This window comes from Pygocentrus nattereri, chromosome 20 (genome assembly GCF_015220715.1).
Source record: "Pygocentrus nattereri isolate fPygNat1 chromosome 20, fPygNat1.pri, whole genome shotgun sequence".
Lineage (NCBI taxonomy): Eukaryota > Metazoa > Chordata > Actinopteri > Characiformes > Serrasalmidae > Pygocentrus > Pygocentrus nattereri.
Window position 1 is genome coordinate 22,981,428 of NC_051230.1, and position 22,814 is coordinate 23,004,241.

The 22,814-nt window shown below is 38.3% G+C and overlaps 1 protein-coding gene across 1 annotated transcript in view; it reads right to left on the reverse strand.

Annotated features, from left to right (window-relative positions):
• Positions 1 to 22,814, reverse strand: part of epg5 (ectopic P-granules autophagy protein 5 homolog (C. elegans)) — a 49,089-nt gene that overhangs the window by 20,451 nt on the left and 5,824 nt on the right. The window contains exons 5-24 of the mRNA XM_017687259.2: positions 22,614 to 22,744; positions 21,243 to 21,350; positions 20,671 to 20,744; positions 20,328 to 20,439; positions 18,714 to 18,828; positions 18,382 to 18,532; positions 17,192 to 17,353; positions 16,835 to 16,992; positions 15,127 to 15,281; positions 14,134 to 14,274; positions 12,994 to 13,155; positions 12,608 to 12,730; positions 10,956 to 11,218; positions 5,409 to 5,549; positions 2,906 to 3,050; positions 2,562 to 2,759; positions 2,350 to 2,460; positions 1,846 to 1,968; positions 1,109 to 1,275; positions 249 to 482 (exon numbers count right to left, since the gene is read on the reverse strand). Coding sequence (XP_017542748.2) covers positions 249 to 482; positions 1,109 to 1,275; positions 1,846 to 1,968; positions 2,350 to 2,460; positions 2,562 to 2,759; positions 2,906 to 3,050; positions 5,409 to 5,549; positions 10,956 to 11,218; positions 12,608 to 12,730; positions 12,994 to 13,155; positions 14,134 to 14,274; positions 15,127 to 15,281; positions 16,835 to 16,992; positions 17,192 to 17,353; positions 18,382 to 18,532; positions 18,714 to 18,828; positions 20,328 to 20,439; positions 20,671 to 20,744; positions 21,243 to 21,350; positions 22,614 to 22,744 — 2,974 coding nt within the window. The remainder of the gene's footprint in view (positions 1 to 248; positions 483 to 1,108; positions 1,276 to 1,845; positions 1,969 to 2,349; positions 2,461 to 2,561; positions 2,760 to 2,905; positions 3,051 to 5,408; positions 5,550 to 10,955; positions 11,219 to 12,607; positions 12,731 to 12,993; positions 13,156 to 14,133; positions 14,275 to 15,126; positions 15,282 to 16,834; positions 16,993 to 17,191; positions 17,354 to 18,381; positions 18,533 to 18,713; positions 18,829 to 20,327; positions 20,440 to 20,670; positions 20,745 to 21,242; positions 21,351 to 22,613; positions 22,745 to 22,814) is intronic.

The following is a 22,814-nucleotide window of genomic DNA, read 5'->3' on the forward strand; positions in this document are numbered from 1 at the left end:
ATAACACGGCACATTAGAGTGCAACTGCAAACAAAATTCTCAGATAAATTTAGATTCCTTCATTTTTTTCTGACACTTGGATAAGGTAACTTCACAGTTTCAACTTTAAACTATCAAAACAAAAGTTGTACAATAATAAGTTCTAGTTCAGAACATATATCTTGAAGAAAAACATCAGATTACTTGTCTTCCTTTAAGACTTTTTTACTTGCTATCATTCTGGCAATGTAACCAACATGGTGGCATACCTAACCACTTCGACATGCAGCTCAGGAGAGGTCATGTACTGAGTTATAGGGGTTGCAGGGGTAGCCTCTCCTTCACTAGCTGTGTCACTGGATGGGCTTGGCACTTTCAGGGCCATACTGGCTGCATGATGGAAGTCACACACCTCCACCAGCCGCTGCCTAAGATCCTTCAGCAGGGTGATGTGTGTTGCACTATGGAAGTAGCGCTTACCAATGCAACCTTTAGCTTCCAGTCTAGAAGAATGAAGAATAGAAGATATTAACGAACATGCATAAGACATAAGAGACACAACAGACAGCTTAAACTTGTAGTCAGTGCATTCCCCTTAACTGTAACTGATCAGCAGAAACTAACAGCAGTCAACAACCACATAAACAAGCGTATTTAGAATTACTTTATAAGCAAGCAAACCAAGATTTTGGCATGCAGTTTGCATGATAATTGGTAGGTACACAGTTATATCGCTTGTTAGCTACACTAGCACATCACGCACCAAACATGATGCATGGGGTAAGGGGAAATCTACATACATTTGAGTAAGGTACTGTTCATGCTTTCTATGGTTCCACAATGCAATCTTTTATCTTTTTATCCTATACCAATGGCTCTCAGATCTGGTCCTTAAGTACCACTGTCCAGCATAGTATTTCCAGTTTTCAAAAACAATTGATTTGTCTCATTTGGCTCCTATATGATTTAAAGACCATATGGGAATAGAGTAAGGGTAATATTTAATAATTTCAATACAAGTTTAGTTTACACTAAAGCTGTAAAATCAAACTTATAGTTCAAACAGTCTGCTCACCAGACTGCTGTGATTGTGTATGTTTCAATAGTTTATTGTAAATGCTTAACCCACCCAAACTCAGGCCCAGGCTGGTGGAGGTAGAGCTCCAGAAATTTCTGCCAGATGAGGGGCAGCAGCGGGTGATCTGCTGGTGTGGCCAGGGCCTGCTGAGCCCACCGATAGACCATCAGCCGCTGTAGGGAGGGTACCACGTGCAGCTTTAGGCGTACCTGTGCCTTCTGACAGAGAAGGAAAAAAAATGAAAATGTACACTGCTTGTCAGAAGTTTAAAAATTTCAGAGTAAATGTTTTCATCATTACTTTTTAAAAAGGTTTTGGCATAAAGAAAAGGCTGACTTGTCACTTTTCCAAATTACTGTTAAAAGCACACAGTCAAAATAATTAGTCATAAAAGTGGCTTAAACACATGAAAGGTCTGAGTGGTAAAATGAATGGGGTTTGACATAGATAGCATTATTGATGAATGTTTAAAAACTAACAAGGCACATTCCTAAAGAACTTGCTGGCTTTAAAGTCACAAAGGTTTACAAAGCGCCACTGAATTTTCAATATTATTAAAAGAAAGGTGCAATGTTCCCATATGAAACTCCAAATGGAAGAAAGGTTAGACACCTACGACAAGTTCAGTTTTAAAATACATCTTGATTTAGTTAACAACATATTCCTAGACTGACATATTTTTTAGTCTGAATACATACGTGTTTCAAATTTACATCTGGAATGTGAAACTGCCAAACACAAAGCTAAATAAAACTGGACTGACGCAGAGGGAAGATAAGAAGTGGTACTTTTAGAGCCTGGTCTGGGGTGATGGAAGGGTTGGAGAGGAGCTCGTGCTCTACACATCGCCGCAACTGAGAATCCTCCTCAAAGATGGACTCCATGTTTAAAACAAGCCAAGCAAACCACACCTAAGGACATGTCAAAATGAATGGTGATACCAGGCTATAGTTTAAAACAGTAGACACACACAGGGTATATTACAATCACTCAACGAAAGACATTTCTTCTGTGGTATTTGTCCTTGGGGGTATTTCACAAAACAAAATTTTCCAGTTAGACAGAGAACCTGTGCCCAAATATGAAGATTGTTCAAAAGGATTGTCCTTCAGCAATTTTCCTATTAGACAGACTTGATATTGGGCTTAAGTTATCTGGCTAAAATCTTCCTTTGTGCAATATCCCTGGCCACTTCTAAATGTGTTATTATATTGAGTATGTTAACACATTAGTAAATAATAGCAGTTATGCTATGTTTGAAAACATACTTCTTCACAGATCAATGTACATACCTCACTAGTCAGAGCATTGCCCTCTATGAAGGAAGGAGTGATGTTTCCTGCCATAATCCAGCCCATAAAAGATGACAACAGGCCTTTGTCCCCATGGTAACCTAGTGCATTCTATAGGGAGACATAATATCATGCCAAATGCAAAGTATTTGGTGAACTGTTTCACTATAATATTTGATGCCATTGTTGCTGTGATATAGTTGTTGTGTCACCTTATGCTGTTGGTAGAGGACTTTATGGAGACATTCCTCCTGCTGGTGGAGAAAGGCAGCACGGCACAGATGGTCCAGGAGGTACAGAACGGTTCTGTCTCGGTGCCAGAGGCTTTGCTCAGTCAAAACATGCAGCCAAAACTCTAGAACAGCTACTGCTCCAACACGGCCGACCCGGGCGCTCTCCAGGATGTGGGCCTACAACAGAGACAAAGAGAGAGTTCTTTCACAAGATCTTCTAATAACCATCTGTCTTGTATATTCCAGTTGGCTTAGTTTAGATACGTTTGATAGCTCTGGAAGATTGTGGAAATAAAAGCACTTGCAACAATAAGAAGGCCTACCTGGATCACACTGTTGAGGAGTTTGATGTTCTCACAGCTGGAGGTGCCTACAAGATGTTGGGTCACCTTGTGTGTGACCTGTTGGGTAACACCCTGCGGAGTCCCACTGTCTAACTGCAAAAACAGCTGGATACAATTCAGGAACCTAAGACAGACAAAAATACAATTAGTAAAAAAACTAACTTCGCACGTAGAACCTACTTCTAATTTCTAATGTAACAGAAGAAGTAAGAGCTACGAGTGGCCAATGGCAAAAACAGATTACCAAAGAAACATGAAACATTTTCACAAAACCTGAGGTTTGATAAGTTGGTACAGACAAACAGTGGCACATGAATACAATGTTATCTATGAACTACGAATACAATATAAACACGATGCTGCACTAAATCCAATTAAACAGGAATTATGCTGTCTTTAAAATGAGACACGCAGTTGGTGAATGTTCTTTATATGTAAACAATATCCACAGTATGCACAGAAATGCTTATTGTGACATAACTTATCAGGATAGGTTTATACATTCTGCATACGGTGACAGCTCGGATTAAAGTAAAATGAGTTCAATTTCACTTGACTAAATTTCTTATTTCAGTGCGTATAATCAAACAATTCCTATGTTTATTATGGGGTTTTATAAAGGCAAAAAAAAATCTTCTAACCTACTAAGCTTAGCCTGTTTATTCGCATCATTCAACTGTTGTTGAGAATTCATTCAAAAAACTGAAACCTACCAAGTTAAAAATTATGGTTTGTCATGGGTTCTTCATAGAGAACCATGAACAGTCAAAAAATCCCTTCCATGTTTAAAAGGTTCTTTTCTTGGAAAGGGTTCCATTTAGCACCAAACGGGTTCTTCTATTGTAACAAGCCTGGCATTGTTTTGGTGCTAAATAGAACCTTTTTCAAAAAGGTTCCACATAGAACCATCTACAGCACCTTCTTCACTAATCTGAAGAACCCTTGCATGATTCAAAGGACACTGTATTCAAGGGTTCTTTGAGTGTTCATGGTTCTATACAAAACCATTTCTTTAGTAAAGATTGCTTGGAGAACCATCATTTTTAAGTTTTTGAGTTCAGGCCAAAAAAGAATCCTATGCCAAAAAAAGGTCATCAAAATAACCATTCTATATATCTGAAATGCCTTCCCAAGTGATAGACAAAAAATGCTAAATTCTCAATTTTAAAGATTTAATTACGGGCGGTCAATAGTTAAACACACACACAGAAAAAAATTTAATCAGTATTACTGCACCAAGTAACAGCAGTTGCAGAACTGATTCAAAACCTCTGCTTAGACCACAAGATCTCCAAAACAAACAAAACATTTAAGACGGTCTCTCTTACTTCTACCATCGCTATCAGATACTAAAACTTGGGACTTGATCAATCTGGAAATAATTAGAATTAGGGAGAAATAATTCCCAGGGTTGTCTAAACAGTCTACTTTTTAGAGTAAAATAAATACATCAATTACTGGTCAAACCTAAATATCAAACGTCATTAATATTTCAAGCCAAAATCTTTTCTGTTACAATTAAATGTTCTAAATAAAATGTTCAACAATTCTGCTTACTGCATAGATGGTACTCATCTCCTGCTATCTGAACTGTGTTGTACCACATCACTGTATCTCCTCTTCGATTAATACACACTGTGCAATCTATCACAACAATTACTAAAATGACACCTAACTATGCACTTTACACTACAATATTGATGCAACTCAGATTTAGTTATGTCTATAATATGTGCTGTTAGCTTACCTCATACCACTCAGTGCCTGCTGTCTTGTAAATGCAGCAAATTTGTCTTATACGCCATGTAAATATGTAAATAGATATACTTTTATATTTTATTTCTCTTGCACTTTAACTTGTGTCTAGATCTCTTTCGTATTATTCTGCATAGTATATGTAAGTTTATGTGTAATGATATGTCTTGCTACTGAAACACTGCATTTCCCTCCGGGTTCAATAAAGTTCTGCCTGCCTGCCTGCCTGCCTGCCTGCCTGCCTGCCTGCCTGCCTGCCTTTCTTTTTCTTTCTGCCTTTCTTTCTATATACAATGTCTAATTGGCACATTAAAACCTTCAACACAATTAAAAATAGCACCATTATATTATGAATATGACCTATATTTTAGGCCCAGACCTTACCAGTAAGCTCGCTTACTTAATGATCTGGTGGTCTGGTGTCATCCCATCTGTACTCTGTGCCACTTCTTAATTAAGTTACATTTATTTGGCAGGAGGCCTGGAGAGCGGATTACAGAATGCAATGAGATGCAGTTAAGACGCCTGGCCATGAAAGCTGGCAAAAACAGAAATGAATGTTTGCCAACAAGACTATAAGACAGGAGGCAAGCGGATGTACCAGCACAGTCTGGCCTCCAGACAGCAACAAACGACGTTTCTGGCAAAACTCACAAGTACACCGCTACAGGCAAAAGACCAAATACAGAGGTGTGAAATATCTCTGATAATATAAATGGTTCCTAACTGTTCATTCTTGAGCAGGTAGAACTGGCAATGGTAGGCCAGCGGCAGAATGTTCTCCAGCACGTGGACCACAGCTTTGAGGTGGCGAGACTGTACCAAGATCTTCAGCAGAGCAATGCCATCACTGCAGAACCTCTCCAAACTACATAAAGAAAAGACAATGACCATCAGCCATATTATGTATATCACCAGTTATGCAGATATAATTCAGAATTACAGATAAATTATGTAGATTATGTAATAAATCCAAAAGTTTCTTTGGAGACTACTTTGCTTTACAACACTCTGTATGTATCTGAAAGAACTTAATAAAAATATTTTAGACCAAAAGTTAAAGTATTATTGTAGTACAATGTTTCAGGCATCAGGCAACAAAGTCATAAGCTCTTCATGTCCTCGATGTCTGATGCCGTAATCTGCTCTGGCCCCATCCCAATGCAGCGCGGCGCTGAGGCCTACAGCAGGCTTATGGCGTTAAACTGCTGGATGTCCAAGTGGCGTTCTGAAAATCAAGTGGGCTTTATAGACAATTGGTTGCATTTTGAGGGCAAGCCTGGTCTTATAGGTAGGGATGGTGTCCACCCCACGCGGGAGGGTGCTGCCTTACTTTCGTGCAGCATAGCACGTAGTCTTTTAGTTAGTCGGCAGAGTAGTGTAAACAGCTGCTGACAGTCAAGAGCCGGGACCAGGCCGCAGATAGACAGGCTAAACCGACCGTCTGCGATCCGCCTTGAGGCGTCACCCAAGATCAGCTTTATAGAGACTGTGCCTTTGCCCCGAAATAAACCTAATTTAAATCATAGAAAAACTCAATCAGTCCATTTAAATAACCTAATCAACATATATCCATATTCTGATGATAGCACTAACACCTTAGATCTAAAACTTGGACTACTTAATATAAGATCACTAAACTCTAAAGCAGTCGTCGTAAATGAAATTATAAGCGATCATAAATTTGACTTTTTTTGTCTTACTGAAACTTGGGTTAGACCAGATGAATATTTAGCTTTAAATGAAGCCTGCAGGCTATAATTATGCACATAGGCCAAGATTATCAGGCAAGGGAGGTGGAGTCTGTATAATATACCAAAATACTCTCGATATCAGTCAGAAACAATGCGACACTTACTTCCTGTGAGGTCCTTTCTATTCACGTTACAAATCCAATCACAAAAAAGAAGGCGTTTTCATTATTTAACATTTACAGGCCACCAGGGCCCTACTCTGAATTTATAAAAGAATTTAGTGACTTCGCAGCAAACCTGGCTGTGTGCAACAATAAAGTAATAATTGTAGGAGATTTTAATATTTCAATCTGGATTCAGGCCACACCACAGCACTGAGACGGCTCTAGTTAAGATAACTAATGATCTTCTTCTTGCCTCTGATCAAGGCTACATATCTCTCTTAGTGCTACTTGACCTTAGCATGGCTTTCGAAAGAATAGACCACAATATTCTCTTAGAAAGTTTAGAAAACATGGTTGGAATCACAGGGACGGCCCTATCATGGTTCAGATCTTAGCTATCAGAATGTTATCAGTTCGTTAGGGTAAACAATTTATCTTCCAATTATTCAAAAGTGAGATTTGGAATTCCGCAGGGTTCTATTTTAGGACCATTATTATTTACACTATACATGTTACCGTTAGGCACAGTTATAAGTAACCATGGCGTAAACTTTCATTGTTATGCAGACGATACTCAACAGTACATATCATCCAAGCCTGATGACAAATACAGGTTAAAGAAAATGTAGGACTGTGTAAAAGACGTGAAAGGCTGGATGTCACGTAACTTCCTCCTATTAAACAGTAACAAAACAGAGGTTCTCCTTCTGGGTCCAAAATTAACAAGGAGTAAATTAACAGATTTAATCTTAAATCTCGCTGACTTTCCAGCCACACCTGGCTCAGCAGCAAAAAATCTTGGCGTTATAATTGATTCAGATTTATCATTCGATCAACACATAGGCAGCATCACTAGGACAGCTTTTCTACATCTTCGCAACATTGCCAAGATAAGAAATGCCCTGTCCCTGCATGATGCAGAAACACTAGTACACGTTTTATTACTTCTAGGCTAGACTACTGTAATGCGCTACTGTCAGGATGCACGAGCAGGAATTTAAACAAACTCCAACTAGTCCAAAACTCTGCAGCCAGGGTCCTCACTAAAACTAGAAAAATTTATCATATTAGTCCAGTGCTATCATCACCTCATTGGCTGCCTATTAAATTCCGTATTGATTATAAAATCCTTTTATTGACTTATAAAGCCCTACATGGTCTTGCTCCCGAGTACTTACAAGACCTTGTTTCTCATTATGAGCCATCACGACCACTCAGATCACAGAGTGCTGGCTTATTAATAGTCCCCAGAATTCATAAGGCTGCAGCTGGGGGAAGAGCTTTTTCTTATAAAGCCCCCAAACTCTGGAATGATCTTCCAGAAACTGTTCAGGACTCAGACACAGTCTCAATCTTTAAGACTAGGCTGAAAACTCACTTGTTCAGTTTAGCTTTTGGTAGCTAATGTTCCCCCCTAGATAAAGGCAGCAGATCCAGGGGTCCATGGACACAGGGAATTATAGTAAACTGAGACGCTGGTGCTGTCGTCCCGCTGCTCGCACGCGGTCACTCAAGTTTGTGGACAGTGGAGTGGAGACATGCCAAACTGTTTCAGAGTGCTGCCGTGTCTGTGTGTCCTTCTGGTTCTCTCCTTTTAGCTAAGCTGTCATAGTCAGATCTGCCGGAGTCATTAGCCACACTCTGTAAATGTTTACATCCCCTGTTTATGTACAGACGGACAGAATAAAACTAATTCCATCTCCCTGCTTTCTTTCCGAGTATACAACCACCCATATGTCCGGCTCCTCCTGCTACCCACTTCAGACCAGCTGCCCACGCCCCAGCTGCCACCACCTGCCTTAGACTAGCTGCCCACCCTACACTGATATTCTCATGGACTCCTAGTTATTCCTAATACCAATATTACTGCTATTAATATTAGTAGTATAATCACTTGTAGGTAGTTTGACCAGAGGAGGATGGGTCCCCCCTGGTGAGCCTGGTTCCTCCCAAGGATTCTTCCTCAGTTCTGAGGGAGTTTTTCCTTGCCACTGGCTTGCCCACCGGGGGGGTTTTGTACATTCTTACACTCCTGTTAAAACTTTGTCTTTTCCGAAATTCTGTAAAGCTGCTTTGTGACAACATCCATTGTAAAAAGCACTACACAAATAAATTTGATTTGATTCATGTAAAAACTTTCTGTGAGGTAGCTTTAGAGGCATTTTAAAGACGGTATGGACATCTGGTTCTCATCATCAGCATTATGAACAGTTCAGACTTGTAATTTTGCATAAAACCAATTAGAATGACTTCACTTACATTGTAACAATTTATTATGCAGAACTTTAGTAATGCAGCGACTGGCAACTGACTGTAAACTCGGCAGCGGTAACATGAAGTTTTTGCTTAGTGAGGCCTCCCCTGTGAGTTCAATGCTTTGTATGTGCCTTTCTAATAAGCACTTCTTGTGGTGGAAGCATGGTCTCTCATGAGTCTTGTTCTATGCTGATGCTACACTCTACAGCGATAATTTGGAAAAACATTACATTTACAGAGTTTTCTCTTCAAACATAGTTGTAGTTTCTGACATCATGTGACATACTGTTACTGCTAAACATGAAAAACAGAAAAATGGTCCATTTTTATAGATAGCAGTTAGTCATAGTGTTATAAACCACAAAATAAATTTCTGATTAGTTAACAACGTAATGTGGTTTGAAGCAAGTCAGGGATGATTTAGGTGTGTAGTTTGCACACTGGTAATGCGCTTCCATTGTTTGTCTGTTACATGAGCCTCACAGCTACAGTGTAAATCTAACACCAAATATATACAGTACTGTGCGAAAGTTTTAGGCATATAAGCAAATTTTTAAACAATTTACCTCAGCAGTGAGTTTATCACAATATACATTAGAATAAAGTCATATTCACAATTCAAATAAACATAAAAACAATAAAAAGTAACAAGAATTTCTTGGGTCCATATTTTGCCTTGACACCTTCACAGCCACCACAGAGACTTGTTAATATCATCAGTTACATCATGAGCACAATTTACTGAAGCACTGACTGGTCAAGCCAGGAGTTGCTTTTTAACCACATATAATACTGGGCTTCCTCCAGGAGAGGTTGAAGATGGGTTGAAGAAACACATTAACATCCATAAAATCACTAATATTAATACATATACATACATACATACATACATACATACATACATACATACATACATACATACATACACACACACACACACACACACACACACACACACACACACACACACACAGACACAGACACAGACATACACAGACACAGACATACACACACATACACACTGCTCAAAAAAAATAAAGGGAACACAACAAATTTCACAGCTGTTGTGCAAATGGAATAGACAACAAGTGGAAATTCTTGGCAATTAGCAAGTCACACTCAATAAAGGAGTGGTTCTGCAGGTGGGGACCACAGACCATTTCTCAGTACCTTTCTGCTTTCTGGCTGATGTTTTGGTCACTTTTGAATGTTGGTGGTGCTTTCACACTCATGGTAGCATGAGACGGACTCTACAACCCACACAAGTGGCTCAGGTAGTGCAGCTCATCCAGGATGGCACATCAATGCGAGCTGTGGCAAGAAGGTTTGCTGTGTCTGTCAGCGTAGTGTCCAGAGGCTGGAGGCGCTACCAGGAGACAGGCCAGTACATCAGGAGACGTGGAGGAGGCCGTAGGAGGGCAACAACCCAGCAGCAGGACCACTACCTCCGCCTTTGTGCAAGGAGGAACAGGAGGAGCACTGCCAGAGCCCTGCAAAATGACCTTCAGCAGGCCACAAATGTGCATGTGTCTGCACAAACGGTTAGAAACCGACTCCATGAGGATGGTTTGAGGGCCCGACGTCCACAGATGGGGGTTGTGCTCACAGCCCAACACCGTGCAGGATGCTTGGCATTTGCCAGAGAACACCAGGATTGGCAAATTTGCCACTGGTGCCCTGTGCTCTTCACAGATGAAAGCAGTTCACACTTCACAAATCCAGGCCTCCATTGGTTAATAAATTTGATTTCCATTGATGATTTTTGTGTGATTTTGTTGTCAGCACATTTCAACTTTGTACAGAATAAAGTATTCACTGAGAATATTTCATTCATTCAGATCTAGGATGTGTTATTTGAGTGTTCCCTTTATTTTTTTGAGCAGTGTATATACACACACACACACACACACAATATATATATATATATATATATATATATATATATATATATATATATATATATATATATATATATATATATATATATCTCATTATTAATATTCTATACATTTTGTTTATTCAAATATTAATACTTTTCTCAGCAAATAAAGACATACTACACAAATAGATTTAGAAAATGTGTTTTGGGTGCCTAAGACTTTCGCACAGTACTGTATATCAAACTGTATATTCAAACTTTTTGGAACTGTAATTCCAAACCTGTGTCCAATACTGGTCATGTCAAGGGCCAGGAGACAGCCGATGGGGATGCTAGCTTTGACAGCTTTAAGCACTGGATGCATGGTAGGCGTGTCTGTGATCTCAGGCACAGAAGGGCCAGAGGAAGGCAGTGGGCACCAAGGGTCCTGAGGATTCCTCTCATTGGTGTGGAGCTTCAGACGCAGCGCCAGGTCCCAGGCCCACTGGTTAAAGGACGTCTCTGGAGTCTGGCCTAGCCGCATGATGTTGGCCAGATAAGATACCTACAATTAAGGTAAGGGAGTGAAAGTGAGAACGAGAGGCATACTTCATCAGGCAAAACATGTTTGATGTACAAAGTTTGTTTTTTTAGTTTTGCACTAAAGCGATATGGTTGTACAAATGTAAACTGCATGGCATGAATATCAACCTGAAGTCCTTTGGCCATACTTCTGTACATTTTTAGAAATAATACTTGTTCATACAACCTATTTGAGATTATTTCATCTGTCACTGCAGCTCATTTGCATAACGCTAATTTATGGGATAATCTTCCATTACTTGTTAGCTACATTAAACTCATACGTCTTTGCAAAAAGAAAGAATTAGACTTCTGACACTAAATACGTATTTTCTGATCAACAGTCTTCTAACCACTCTGCATCATCTTTATTTTTAGATTATTCAGGACTACGGTCACATTCAAACAGCTTATCATAGCAGTAACAGTCATAAAATAGGGCACCAATGGGGTAGTGTGGCTTGCATTTTGTAACTTTTTAAAATCAGGAGATGCGGCTGAAAACATGGCCTCTCATCTCTGACATTCCACTTTCAAATACCACAGTGAAATGTATAATGGATGCAATAGCAAGAAACCTAGTTTGTTTCCCTAATCCATACTAGTTTTTGTGCTTTTCCCTTCTCACGGCTAACTGCTAACATCGGACAAACTACCAAACTATAGAAAAAGTTTGATCAGTTGCACTAAAGATTTTTTTTGCTGCCCAACTCAGCTAGTATAACATTAAGTCCAAGTCTAAGTCCAAGACCACAAAAGAAAATGCTTCTAATTTTCATTTTTTTCAAATTGAATAATTTTTTCATTACAAATTTTATTATCAGCACAACAATTTGAGCAAAATGTAGAAATATTCTATGAATTTTAGAATTTTAGAGGTCCCAATATATCTTTAAAGCAAGTGTAATGGTTGATAACATAAACATAAACATAATAAACATAATCTGATCGCCTGAACATGAGCTTAAAAGGAAGGAATAATAATAAAATAAAAAAAACCTGATCTTTTGTATAAATGCCTTGAATGGCTAATGTCACAGATGTGCATAATTGTGAACAGTGATCTAGAAATATTCATTTCTTTTTCATTATATTTTATTCATTTTTTTAAGATATTCTTTGTGTTTTTCCATGTTTGAATTGAAAAAATCTGAGATTTTTTATGTGGACTTTTGGATGCCACTGTCTCCCCAATAATATTTATAATATTAATTTGTCAAACATATAAATAAAAAACAAATCTAAAAGCAATTGTGGGTTTCTTACATGACTTTATTGCAAATCAAGCAACCCCAGGTTTGGGAGTCCCTTTCTATTTTGTCTGGGTCATTTGATGTTTGAACACATTACTGGAAAACAACTTCAACAGGACCTGTTTGATGCCCTCTGAGATGATGCCAGCGTAGGGCTTATCTGTGAGGTACTTCTGATACGCTTCCACCACCAACAGTGCCACTTCACTATGCAATGCAGCTGGCAGGGCAAGGCAACCATTCTAAAAACACAACACAGGATAAACATGATTGATGAGTGTAGTCATATGAAGAATGTCATATGATTAACTAGTCATAAGACCAGTGCAGCATCTTTTGCCACCAGCGGTTCCCCCAACAAGACCGGGCATAACAAGATAATATTTATAACAGAAACAAAACCTGTTTATACCAGATTGTGTTTTTCCTACAAACATTTAGATCTGCTTTGGAGAAAGGAAAAAAATAGTTTAATCTACTGAATTATCAGCCAATTCCAACTTACTGTTTGGAATCCCCAGTTGAGGCCCTCCAGAATAATGCAGGCCAGCTTGTTCTCTACTGCAGACAAGCCGTAATCCAGTAGCCAACTGCGAATGACTACCACTTCAGCTGGGCTGGGGCTCCAAAAGTGCAGAGGCAGCTCTTTAAAGAGGTACAATGACACCTAGGACACCATGAAGGAAAATAAAACAGGAGTGAATGAGCGTTGGACAAAGTATTTCACATTCAGATTTCTTTAATGCAGCACCATGCAAGTAGGAAATATGTAATTGCAAATCAATTTGAGGAAGCACATTTTTGTAATTTCAATTGTGTTGCATGTCTCCAACTGGATTCATCTGTGCAAACATTATTGCTTTCAATGAACTGTAAATTTCACAGGGGCACTAGCAGATATTAGTTATTTTGGATAACACCATCGCCCAGCATACGGAAAATGACAGTTAATGTAGGTGTAATAATGCTGCATACAACGTAGAGAAATCAAATACTTTAATATGTTACAAACTTCAAACGTTCGTGTGAAAATTAGAGCTGCTGTAAAATACGCATATGCCTTGCTAGTAACTTGGTGCTACTTAACATGGTAAATTCCTGGTGTGCAGGGGTATGCAAATAAAAAACAGGTAATGTAGGATCATAATAGACAATTGGGCAAAGGACAATATGGTGGTATCTTATGACTATCGTGATGAACTATCGTTATAATACACAATATGCCTTTCTGAACATATTGTGTTTTGTCTGTAATTAAAAGACACTGAGCAGTTGAACATTTCATTACAAAGACAGCTTAACTAGTCCTGTTTACTTAGATTTAGCATACTATGTGACATTGAATAAAAGCCATTGTACTCAGTTTTTGATTGGAGTTTTTAAAATATTCTTCTAGTGAATTGTCAAAATATTGTGATATGCATTTTTGCCATATTGCCCACTCCTAGTCTGCAAATTCATATATATGCCAGTCACAGGCCAGTTTTTAAAGTAGAAATGTAGAATATTTAAATTTTCTTTAAGTAGCCCTTGATTTATGCAAATGCCACTGTATTGCTAATGTCTGTTAAGAGTCTACAGGTTCAGAAACCTGAATTCTTTCATTTTGTTTAAAAAAAATATCTATTGGTTAAAGAAGACCTACCATGCCAACTTTGTCAATGGTCTCCCTCAACCTCTCCAGCAGCACTGAGATGATGTGCGGGTGGGCCGTTGCTATGGCAGCCAATAACTCTCTGCCCACTTTGGAGAAGATCTCGCGTGTGGTCACACAGACATATGACACCTGTGACAAGTGGAATAATATTCAGTTAGCCTTACTAAGTTTCAAATAATATACAGAGCTTCTGTCTTGTGTAACATGTAACAGTAAGAGTAAAGTACAATGAAGGTTTTGGAACAGTACAACTCTGAACTCTGGACAACACAAAGCGTTAACCATCATTTATACAATTTAAACAACCCAGTTAACAAATTCACTCTGAACAACACAATGCGCTAAAAAGGAGATAATAAAAAGCCCCTTTATTCTTTATACAAGAATCAATACTTTCAATACTATAAAACTACTTTGGTTGCAGACCAGCATATAAAAGTATTATAATATGGTAGACCAATGCAAATTCACAGCTTTCAGGTAATTAGAGGGATACTTGGCAGTGGTAATATTAAGAAATGTCAGACGCATCCAGACTGACAAACAGAGCTGGAGAAGATTCCAAGAAGTTAATTAGTTAGTCAAACGCAGTATATAAAATTTATTGCAATAACTACAGTATATTATTTGTCAATTAATACATTCACTGTTCACAAAATGACTGAAATACTGACTAAAACAGTAGTTCGTAATAAGTTAAAATATACAACATTGTTTCCAAAAAAGTTGGGGCGCTGCATAAAAAGTAAATAAAAACAGAAGGTAATGCTGGGAAAATCATTTAAACCCTATACTTAATCAAACACTTTTGTTGTTTGAAAAATATATGCCCATTTTGACTTTGCTGTCAGCAACATGGGCAACAACAGTTATCGTAGCACAGCGGCTCGAAACTTTTGAACATTAGTGTATGTCCTTAAAATCCCTCATAATGCAGAATTTACCAAGTTTGGGAAAATCTACTAAAGTCCACTAAATCACCTCATAAATCTCCAGCACAATGGTCCTGACAAACTCCGGGTCTGCATCTGTACGTTTGGGCTGAGCCATGTGAGCAAAAGTTGTCAGCAGGCAAATTCCATCTGAACTATTTATCTCTGAGAGCCAGTCCTTAAACCTTTCTTGGTGACTTGGTTCTACACAGACAAAAGACAACAAATCATTATGTCCATTCATACAGACCACAGTACTGGGGTCACCAATCTTATCGGCAAAGGGCCAGTGTGGCTGCAGGTTTTTATTACATCAAGCAGGAGCAAACCTCATATACCTAATCGAATATTTGACGACGATGAGCGGCTCATTTGACTGGTGGAATCAGGAGCTTGATTGGAATGAAAACCTGCAGCCACAGCAGTCTTTTGTCGATAAGATTGGACACTCCCGTTGTAGTATGTCATACAGTACCAGAAACCAATGATTGGGGCATTTGTGTGATGGCTGGCTGTGCGCCTTCACTGACTTTCAAACATGCGGTGATCTGGGCTTAAAGGAACAAAGAACAGCACTGTTCTCTCTAAAGCAGCATTTTTAAGATTAGCCATGTACACACTTCCACTGTATCCAGGACCAGCATGCACATGCAAACTTGCATTATATAAACAATACATTGCCTTTATTTTTGTTTTAATTCAACTGTGACTGTATTTCATTGCTTCCGAAAGCTTTCCAAAGAAAAAATTTGCTATTATTGAAATTCCTCAATAGTCTTCTCAAATATTCTATTAAGAAAGTCTTACTTATTTTCCTAAGTAGGTTATTGGATTATTTGTTATTTGTAGCCTGTTGATATCTGTTACATTTTGTAGCCAATCATACACAGTGGGAGATGCATTTAGCATCAGTTTCCTGGACAAGGAGAAAACCTAGTCCTGGACTACACTTTTCTTTTAATGGAGAGCCTCCAATCAGTGTGTTGTGTAGTCCATGACTAAGCTCAGCCCTGTTTCGGAAACAAATCCTTAGAATTATAATGGATTTAACTATTAGGCTAGAGGTGCCCAGTCCTTGTCCTGGAGATCTCTCACCCTGAAGACTTCAGGTCCAACACACTTAGCTCTAACATTGAGATAAAGGCCTTAGTAGGCTTAATAGATTAGGGTTGAAGCCAAACTCTGCAGAATGTCAGATCTCCAGAACCAGGCCTGAGCACCCCTGTGTTGAGCTATTTCAGTTTAATTCATTCAGTACCTGAAGACTATATCAAAATAGAGGACAAAACACTTAAAAGTTCAATAGACTTTGGTAAACAAGAACCAGAAGTGACAGTTCAGTAGTAACATTTAACTTCAGCAGATTCCAAGTCAACACTACCAGGCACAGCACCAACAGTGTCTTTATCATCACTACAAGTTACAGTTTTTGCCAATTATCATGTCAACTTTTTTAGTCGAAGGTGAGTGTTAGGCTATTTTGTAATTAGGAAACAACGTATTTATTGCAAGACAAGCACTTTTTAGAATTATTCTTAAGACAAAAGAAAGGAATTGTGTTAAAATTAGAGCACAAAAACAGCAACACTCCCACTAAGCAATTTTGAAAAACAGAAACTCAAGATGTTTTTCAAGAACTGAAATTTATCTTGACACTCTTCTTAAATCTAAAATTAAGAAAAAAGTACACTGAAGAAAATGTTACACCACTTCTGTGAATCAGGCCCTAAGCTTGTTTTGTAGGAGTACAGTCCTACCTTTGAGGCCCTGGACACAGCTCTCCACACTCAGACTGCAGCCCAGCCTGTCCAGACCCTCTGTCTCAGCACATTGCATAATGTAGAATATCTTCCAGAGCATTGCACTGGACAGAGTTCCATAAGGCATCTCTGACATGAAGAGCCAGATGCCCAACCTGAGGAAAGTGAAAGAGAGGCAGGATGATTACCGTTTGAATTGGAAAAGCCACAGTGTGGTGTAATTAAGTAAAATTTGATTTGATAAATTTGATAAATTCAATACCTGCAGCTTTCTTAAACATATTTTTACATGAGCTGAAAACATGAAATAAGCTTATTTTGAAAGCTAAAATAGGCAAGAAAAAGTGAGTTCACCTCTTGGCCCTCAGGACGTGTAAAACAGCACGGAGGAAGAGATGGTCAAACTCAACCTGCAATTTCTCCATAGAAAAGGACTGCTCCTGCATGGTGGTCCTGCTGACTCCAGTCAAACTGAGGTACTGTGCCCAGTGGTCACTCACATAGCACAGTGTCATCCTGGTCCACAGGAGAAAGAATATGACCAGTCAGCCACAGGCCAAAGATGTACTGAAGTTTAATGATCTAAACTCACTGTTTAAATATTTGCCTTCAGATCAATGAAAAAACAGGAATGTCAGTCTTTCAAATATCACAAACGATATTATAATAATGAGCCCCTAAAATGAAAGGACCTGAATGTAGCCTCTCACTATAATTTCTCACTCTTGTGACTAACTTACATAGTGGTTAGTGCTCTGAACACAGTGTAAAATATTAAAGATGCTTGTATGCACTAAAAATAAGTGTTAAACACTGCTTAAAACTCACTGAAGAGACCTATCTGAGAACTGTCTGGACATGGTTTTAATATTCTAATGAGCACATGTGACTGACATGCCTCTGTCCAACACTCCCAGCCTGTTATGTTGCTCAAGCAGTTACATAGCACTAGGAGGGCAACAATAAGTGAAACAGGTTCTGTATATGCAGGTGGTTGTAGATTGGCTTGCTGTGTTCATGGGTCACTAAAAACATTACCCTGCTTTTATGTGGCGACCTTTTAGAATGGATGATGGGCAGTTTAGCTTTTGCTTGGCTGTTAGTTTTGGTTCATTAAGTTGGTCATCGAACAGAAGGCAGGAAACACTCTGGACAGGTTGCCAGTCCATTACAGGGCAAACACGCAGACATACATTCACACACTCACACCTAGGGGCAATTTAGCACCTCTAGTTGGCCTGACTGCATGTCTTTGCCTAACTGCACATCTCTGGGAGGAAATAGGAGTACACAAAGGAAAACCACACAGACATGGGGAGAAAACTCCACACAGAAAGAGCCCTGGTCACCCTGCAGGGTAACTGAACCCATGCCCTTCTTACTGTGAGGCGACAGCATATCTGGACTACAAGAGTGAATAATGTCTTATGTACTCCTACACTACCAATAAATTCTGCCTGATTTCTCTTTATTCTGCTCATGAGAAAAGCCTAGAATCCAAGAACAGAGAAAATTATTTCTTCAACTCGAGGAAATCAGCTGACCTGATCATGTGGCCAATCCTCTTCACAAACTGCCGGTAGCGTGCTCTGTTGTAGGTTTGCAGGCCAACAGCCAGTAGCTCCACCAGCGAAGAGGCAAAAGCAAATATCTTCATCATCTTCTGACTAGTGGTTGCTTGAGGCTGGTAGTTGCCTGAATTAACGAAATGTATACTAATAACACACTCATGCACCTTGATGAAACACAAATATTCTTTAAAACCGTTAACATTATGTCCCTTGATATTATCTTAATATGCAATATGTCTTAATACATCTCACTAAGTTGAGCTAGTGTAGCTGAACTTCCAATTAAAAAAATCCAACTTCCTAACCATTTGAGGACATCCCAAGTAAGTGTTTGAAGAGTTCATCAAAGGGAAACTGAGAGAGCAGAGCAATGAGGTCATCTTCTGATAGCAGCAGCCAGCTCGTCTCTGGATCTTCATCCTGAGGGCAGAAAAAGTAGGTGATATTTATAAAGCATAATCTGCTATATAACGATCCAGCTATATGGACATCCATGATTTTTAAGTGAGATATACTTTTCAATCAAACATTGGTGAACATCTCAGCCTCGCCATTATATTACACTGACTTTCATTTTTCATCTCTGTATCTTAACATTGCACATTTTCCACCTTGTTAAAATGTAATATGTAATCTAGGATAGCAGTATGCATGATGAGGTTCCAAAGGGGGATCCCATATTATGAGACGTGATACTCATCAAGGACCCACGAAACATTATGAACAACATGATATTTTTCTAACAGTATGGCTGCGTTTCAAACACTAGGCTGTAGTCCAGGTGGGCTGCATTTCTGGACCACTACGTCATCAGAAACTCTTCCTGATTCTGGATCTGAAGGATGCTTAAAACACAGCCATGAAATGCAGTGCTACCTAGTACCCATCTTTCAGAGCTGCAGCACAGCTTTAGGACCTAAAAAAGTTGCCAATCTTTTGTTTTTCTTTTGTTGGCTCTATAAGACGCATAGTGTTTGCACCCCAAAGGTCTGCAGTCTCATTGTGATTACGGCAGTCCAAAAAAAACAACAAGCTCAACATCAACTCCAGACACAAACTAAATGGAAGTGGATTAACTTGGTTGCTAACAATTTTAATTGACATATATTAACCTTTTTTGTCCACTGGCTGAAAGCTACTTGTCAGAAATCTGAATAAAACACTGCTCATGAAATCATTATATCAGTTCTGACTGGTCTATAAAAATGAAATACCATATCTGTGGAATGGCTCTCTCAGAATTCTCTGGTGGCAATAGACCACCCCTCCAAAGTTCTGTCAATTTGCAGTTTTAAGAACATAGTGTTGCACCAAATGAGCCCAAGTACTTCTAAATATTCTAAACTAAGCCAGAAAATAAAAGCCAGAAATAGCTGTTCTGCTACTGAGCAATAGAAACTGAAACCGTTCAGTTTGAACTTTCCATTAAACTCTGTACAGTGTTGTGCAAGTAAAGACAGGAAGAAGTACTTGTGATTATCTCATGGTGGAAGCATTACATGTCAGATTTCGACAGTGCAGTTTTGTGTAGAGAAACAAGTTCTGCTCTTCACGACCTATACAGCTGTATGCAAAAGTTTTGGCGCCACTGGTCAAACTAAATGTTTTGTTGATTTTCTAAGTGAAAATAAGCTAATTTCTCTACATAGAATTCACTTTTACACATTTTAAACAACAAAAAAAAAACTTTCTTCTAAAATAACTTTTTTCTAATATGTTAACCTATACTAAATTAAAATCAGGCAATAAAATTTGCAGAAAGATGCCACGTTTGAGTATGTTTCCTGGAGAGGATGATTTTAAGTAAATTTTATTTAGAAAATCAACAAAACAGATGTGTTATAACTACAAAAGTGTGTTGTGAAGTACAGTGTTGAATCTCAACATTATAAAAGAATATTACTGCATGAACTACTGACCTCTTCTCCACCCTCATCTACAAGGGTCCAGTTGGCAGATGCAGGTCCTGAATAGCTGTTCTTACTTTTCACATCGCTGGGCTTCATGTGGCAAAGAAAGTCAGCTCGGTCCCTGAATGTCACAAAAATATTGGCGTCTGATTTTATACAGCCTCAATCTAACTCTACTTTAAGAGTATAAATGGCCATGAGTAGAAAACAGATTGCTGTGTGAAGGTCAATAACTTCAGAAATTACAAAATTACATAGAATAGTTTATCAATAAATACTTAAGTAAACAAACAAACAAACAAACTAGATTTGAGAGTTTTTATAATTATTTTGTCAAGCCAGCAGTTCTCACCTCACTGGGGACATGAGAACAGCTAATGCCTGCATGAAATGGTAAACTCCAGATGGGTTGTCCAGCACTTTAATCTAGGGGGAGAAACAGATACAATAAGAAACAACATTAGTATGAAGTTTCTATAATCTGAAATCACAATTTACATTTTTTAATTGTTAGTTCATGTCCTTAATCATACAAAGCACAATTCATCATATCCTTTAAAAGACAAAATTCAAGTTTTCCTGTAATCTTTAATAATTTTTACCCAATATGTTAAATTCAGCAAATAAACAGCAATTGTGTATTTATATCTGCACAAGTGTGTTCTCTGTAGAAGATGTGTTATCTTACTCTTTCTTAGAAAATCAACAAAACATTTCAGTTGATCAAGGGCACCTAAACGTTTGCATACGACTTCAGTTAATAGCCTCAATAGTCTCAGTGAAAAAGTAAAGCAGCAAATTTCAGACACTAAATGCAATTTGGCTAAATTGTCTTTTCATCAAATTACTGCTTTAATGGTTGCTAGTTCTTTAGCTAATGCTCAATCTTAGTAATAGGTTAACATACCCCTGGTATCTAATTACCTGTAGAAAGGGCACGGCCCATTTCCCGACTCCTGCAGGACAGCACAGCAGGTGGTTGAGGATGTACAGGTGGTCTCCAGCTGAGCCTACATGATGCAGTACTGATATCTGCAATGGAAAGCAGAAAATATTTAGAAAACCACTTACAGTAATTTTTTTCAGTCAATGTACATTGAGACAATAGTGCAATTGAGACAAGAGAGCAGGTTTCTACTACTCTGGGCAGTACAACCCTCCAAAAATTGCTCCAGTTTTTAATAATGTCAATAAACTGATTAACCAATAGACACAGCATGACTATGAACATATCGTTTTTAATGGCTTGTCATGTGCATATCTTCACTGTCACAACCAAAACATTTGAAAATACCAGATGCTGTTTACACTGTGCCACTTTTTCATGACAAATGAACTAGGGGTGGGTGATATGGCAAAAATACAATATCACAATACTTGATGTTTTCATGATAAATGATAAACAATACACATCATGACATGAAGTTTTCAATAAGTGAAACATAAGTTTGTAAAATCAGAACAGGCAAAAAAAAGCATCAGTAGTGCCCACATTAAAAACTATACTGTGACATCATTTCATCACAATTATGACAAAATATAGACATACTGCCCACCTCTAAAATGAACCAATACACATGTTCCAAAGTGACTTTGAATAAAATCTTGCTGCATTAAGTTACCCTGCAAGTTAATAATGTTTTCCTTTTTGTTTTTATATTTATTTATTTTTTGATATACAGGGTTATGAATCCATAATCAAACAGAAGATGTGCTCTAATTACTACAGTTAGGGGCTTGGTGGGCTACAGAACTTAGAACTTGGTAGATGTTAGAACTTACTACTGTGTTAAAAAATAGCAACAGCACAATACAGAGTTATTAAAATCCCATATATGATTATATATTTATTATAACCTAGAACCTAGAACAGGTGCATATTGTTGTTCCAGAACAACTCCACAGTACCTCTTGTGTAAACTCCTAAAATGACTATCATTAATGTATTGATTTATTCATATATTTTGCATTGAAATGATATACTTCAGCTGCACAATATTTAACTTTTTCTACACTTTATTACTTCAGCAAGCTCAAAATGTTCCTGAGGAAGAGATTAAATCCCTGTCAAATTTAAGATATACAAATCATACAGACTTAATATTTTACTGCCTTGTCTTACACCTACCCTGTAAAACCCTCACAGAATCTGTTAAGACTGCTATTGAATTTTCTCAAAATGTCACTCAAGTCAAAGGCGTTGATGGAAACAAGAGCGCCATCAGATAAAGTCTCAAACTGATCTAAATAAGCCGACTACGACGCGTTTGTCATCGAAAGAATGTTAAGGTTTACCAGTTTCTGCAGCCACAGATGAATATCATTTTGGAACTGAGAATCATCTAGAATTCGACGGGTGAAGCTGAACAGCACACTGATGCTTTCCTTCAGCAGCTGCAGAGTAGAAGGCTGGGATTTGGGAGCACCTAAAAATCCAAGAGCAATCCAAATCATACAGACTCAGGTGACAGATCTTTGGATAAAATAAACTGTTCA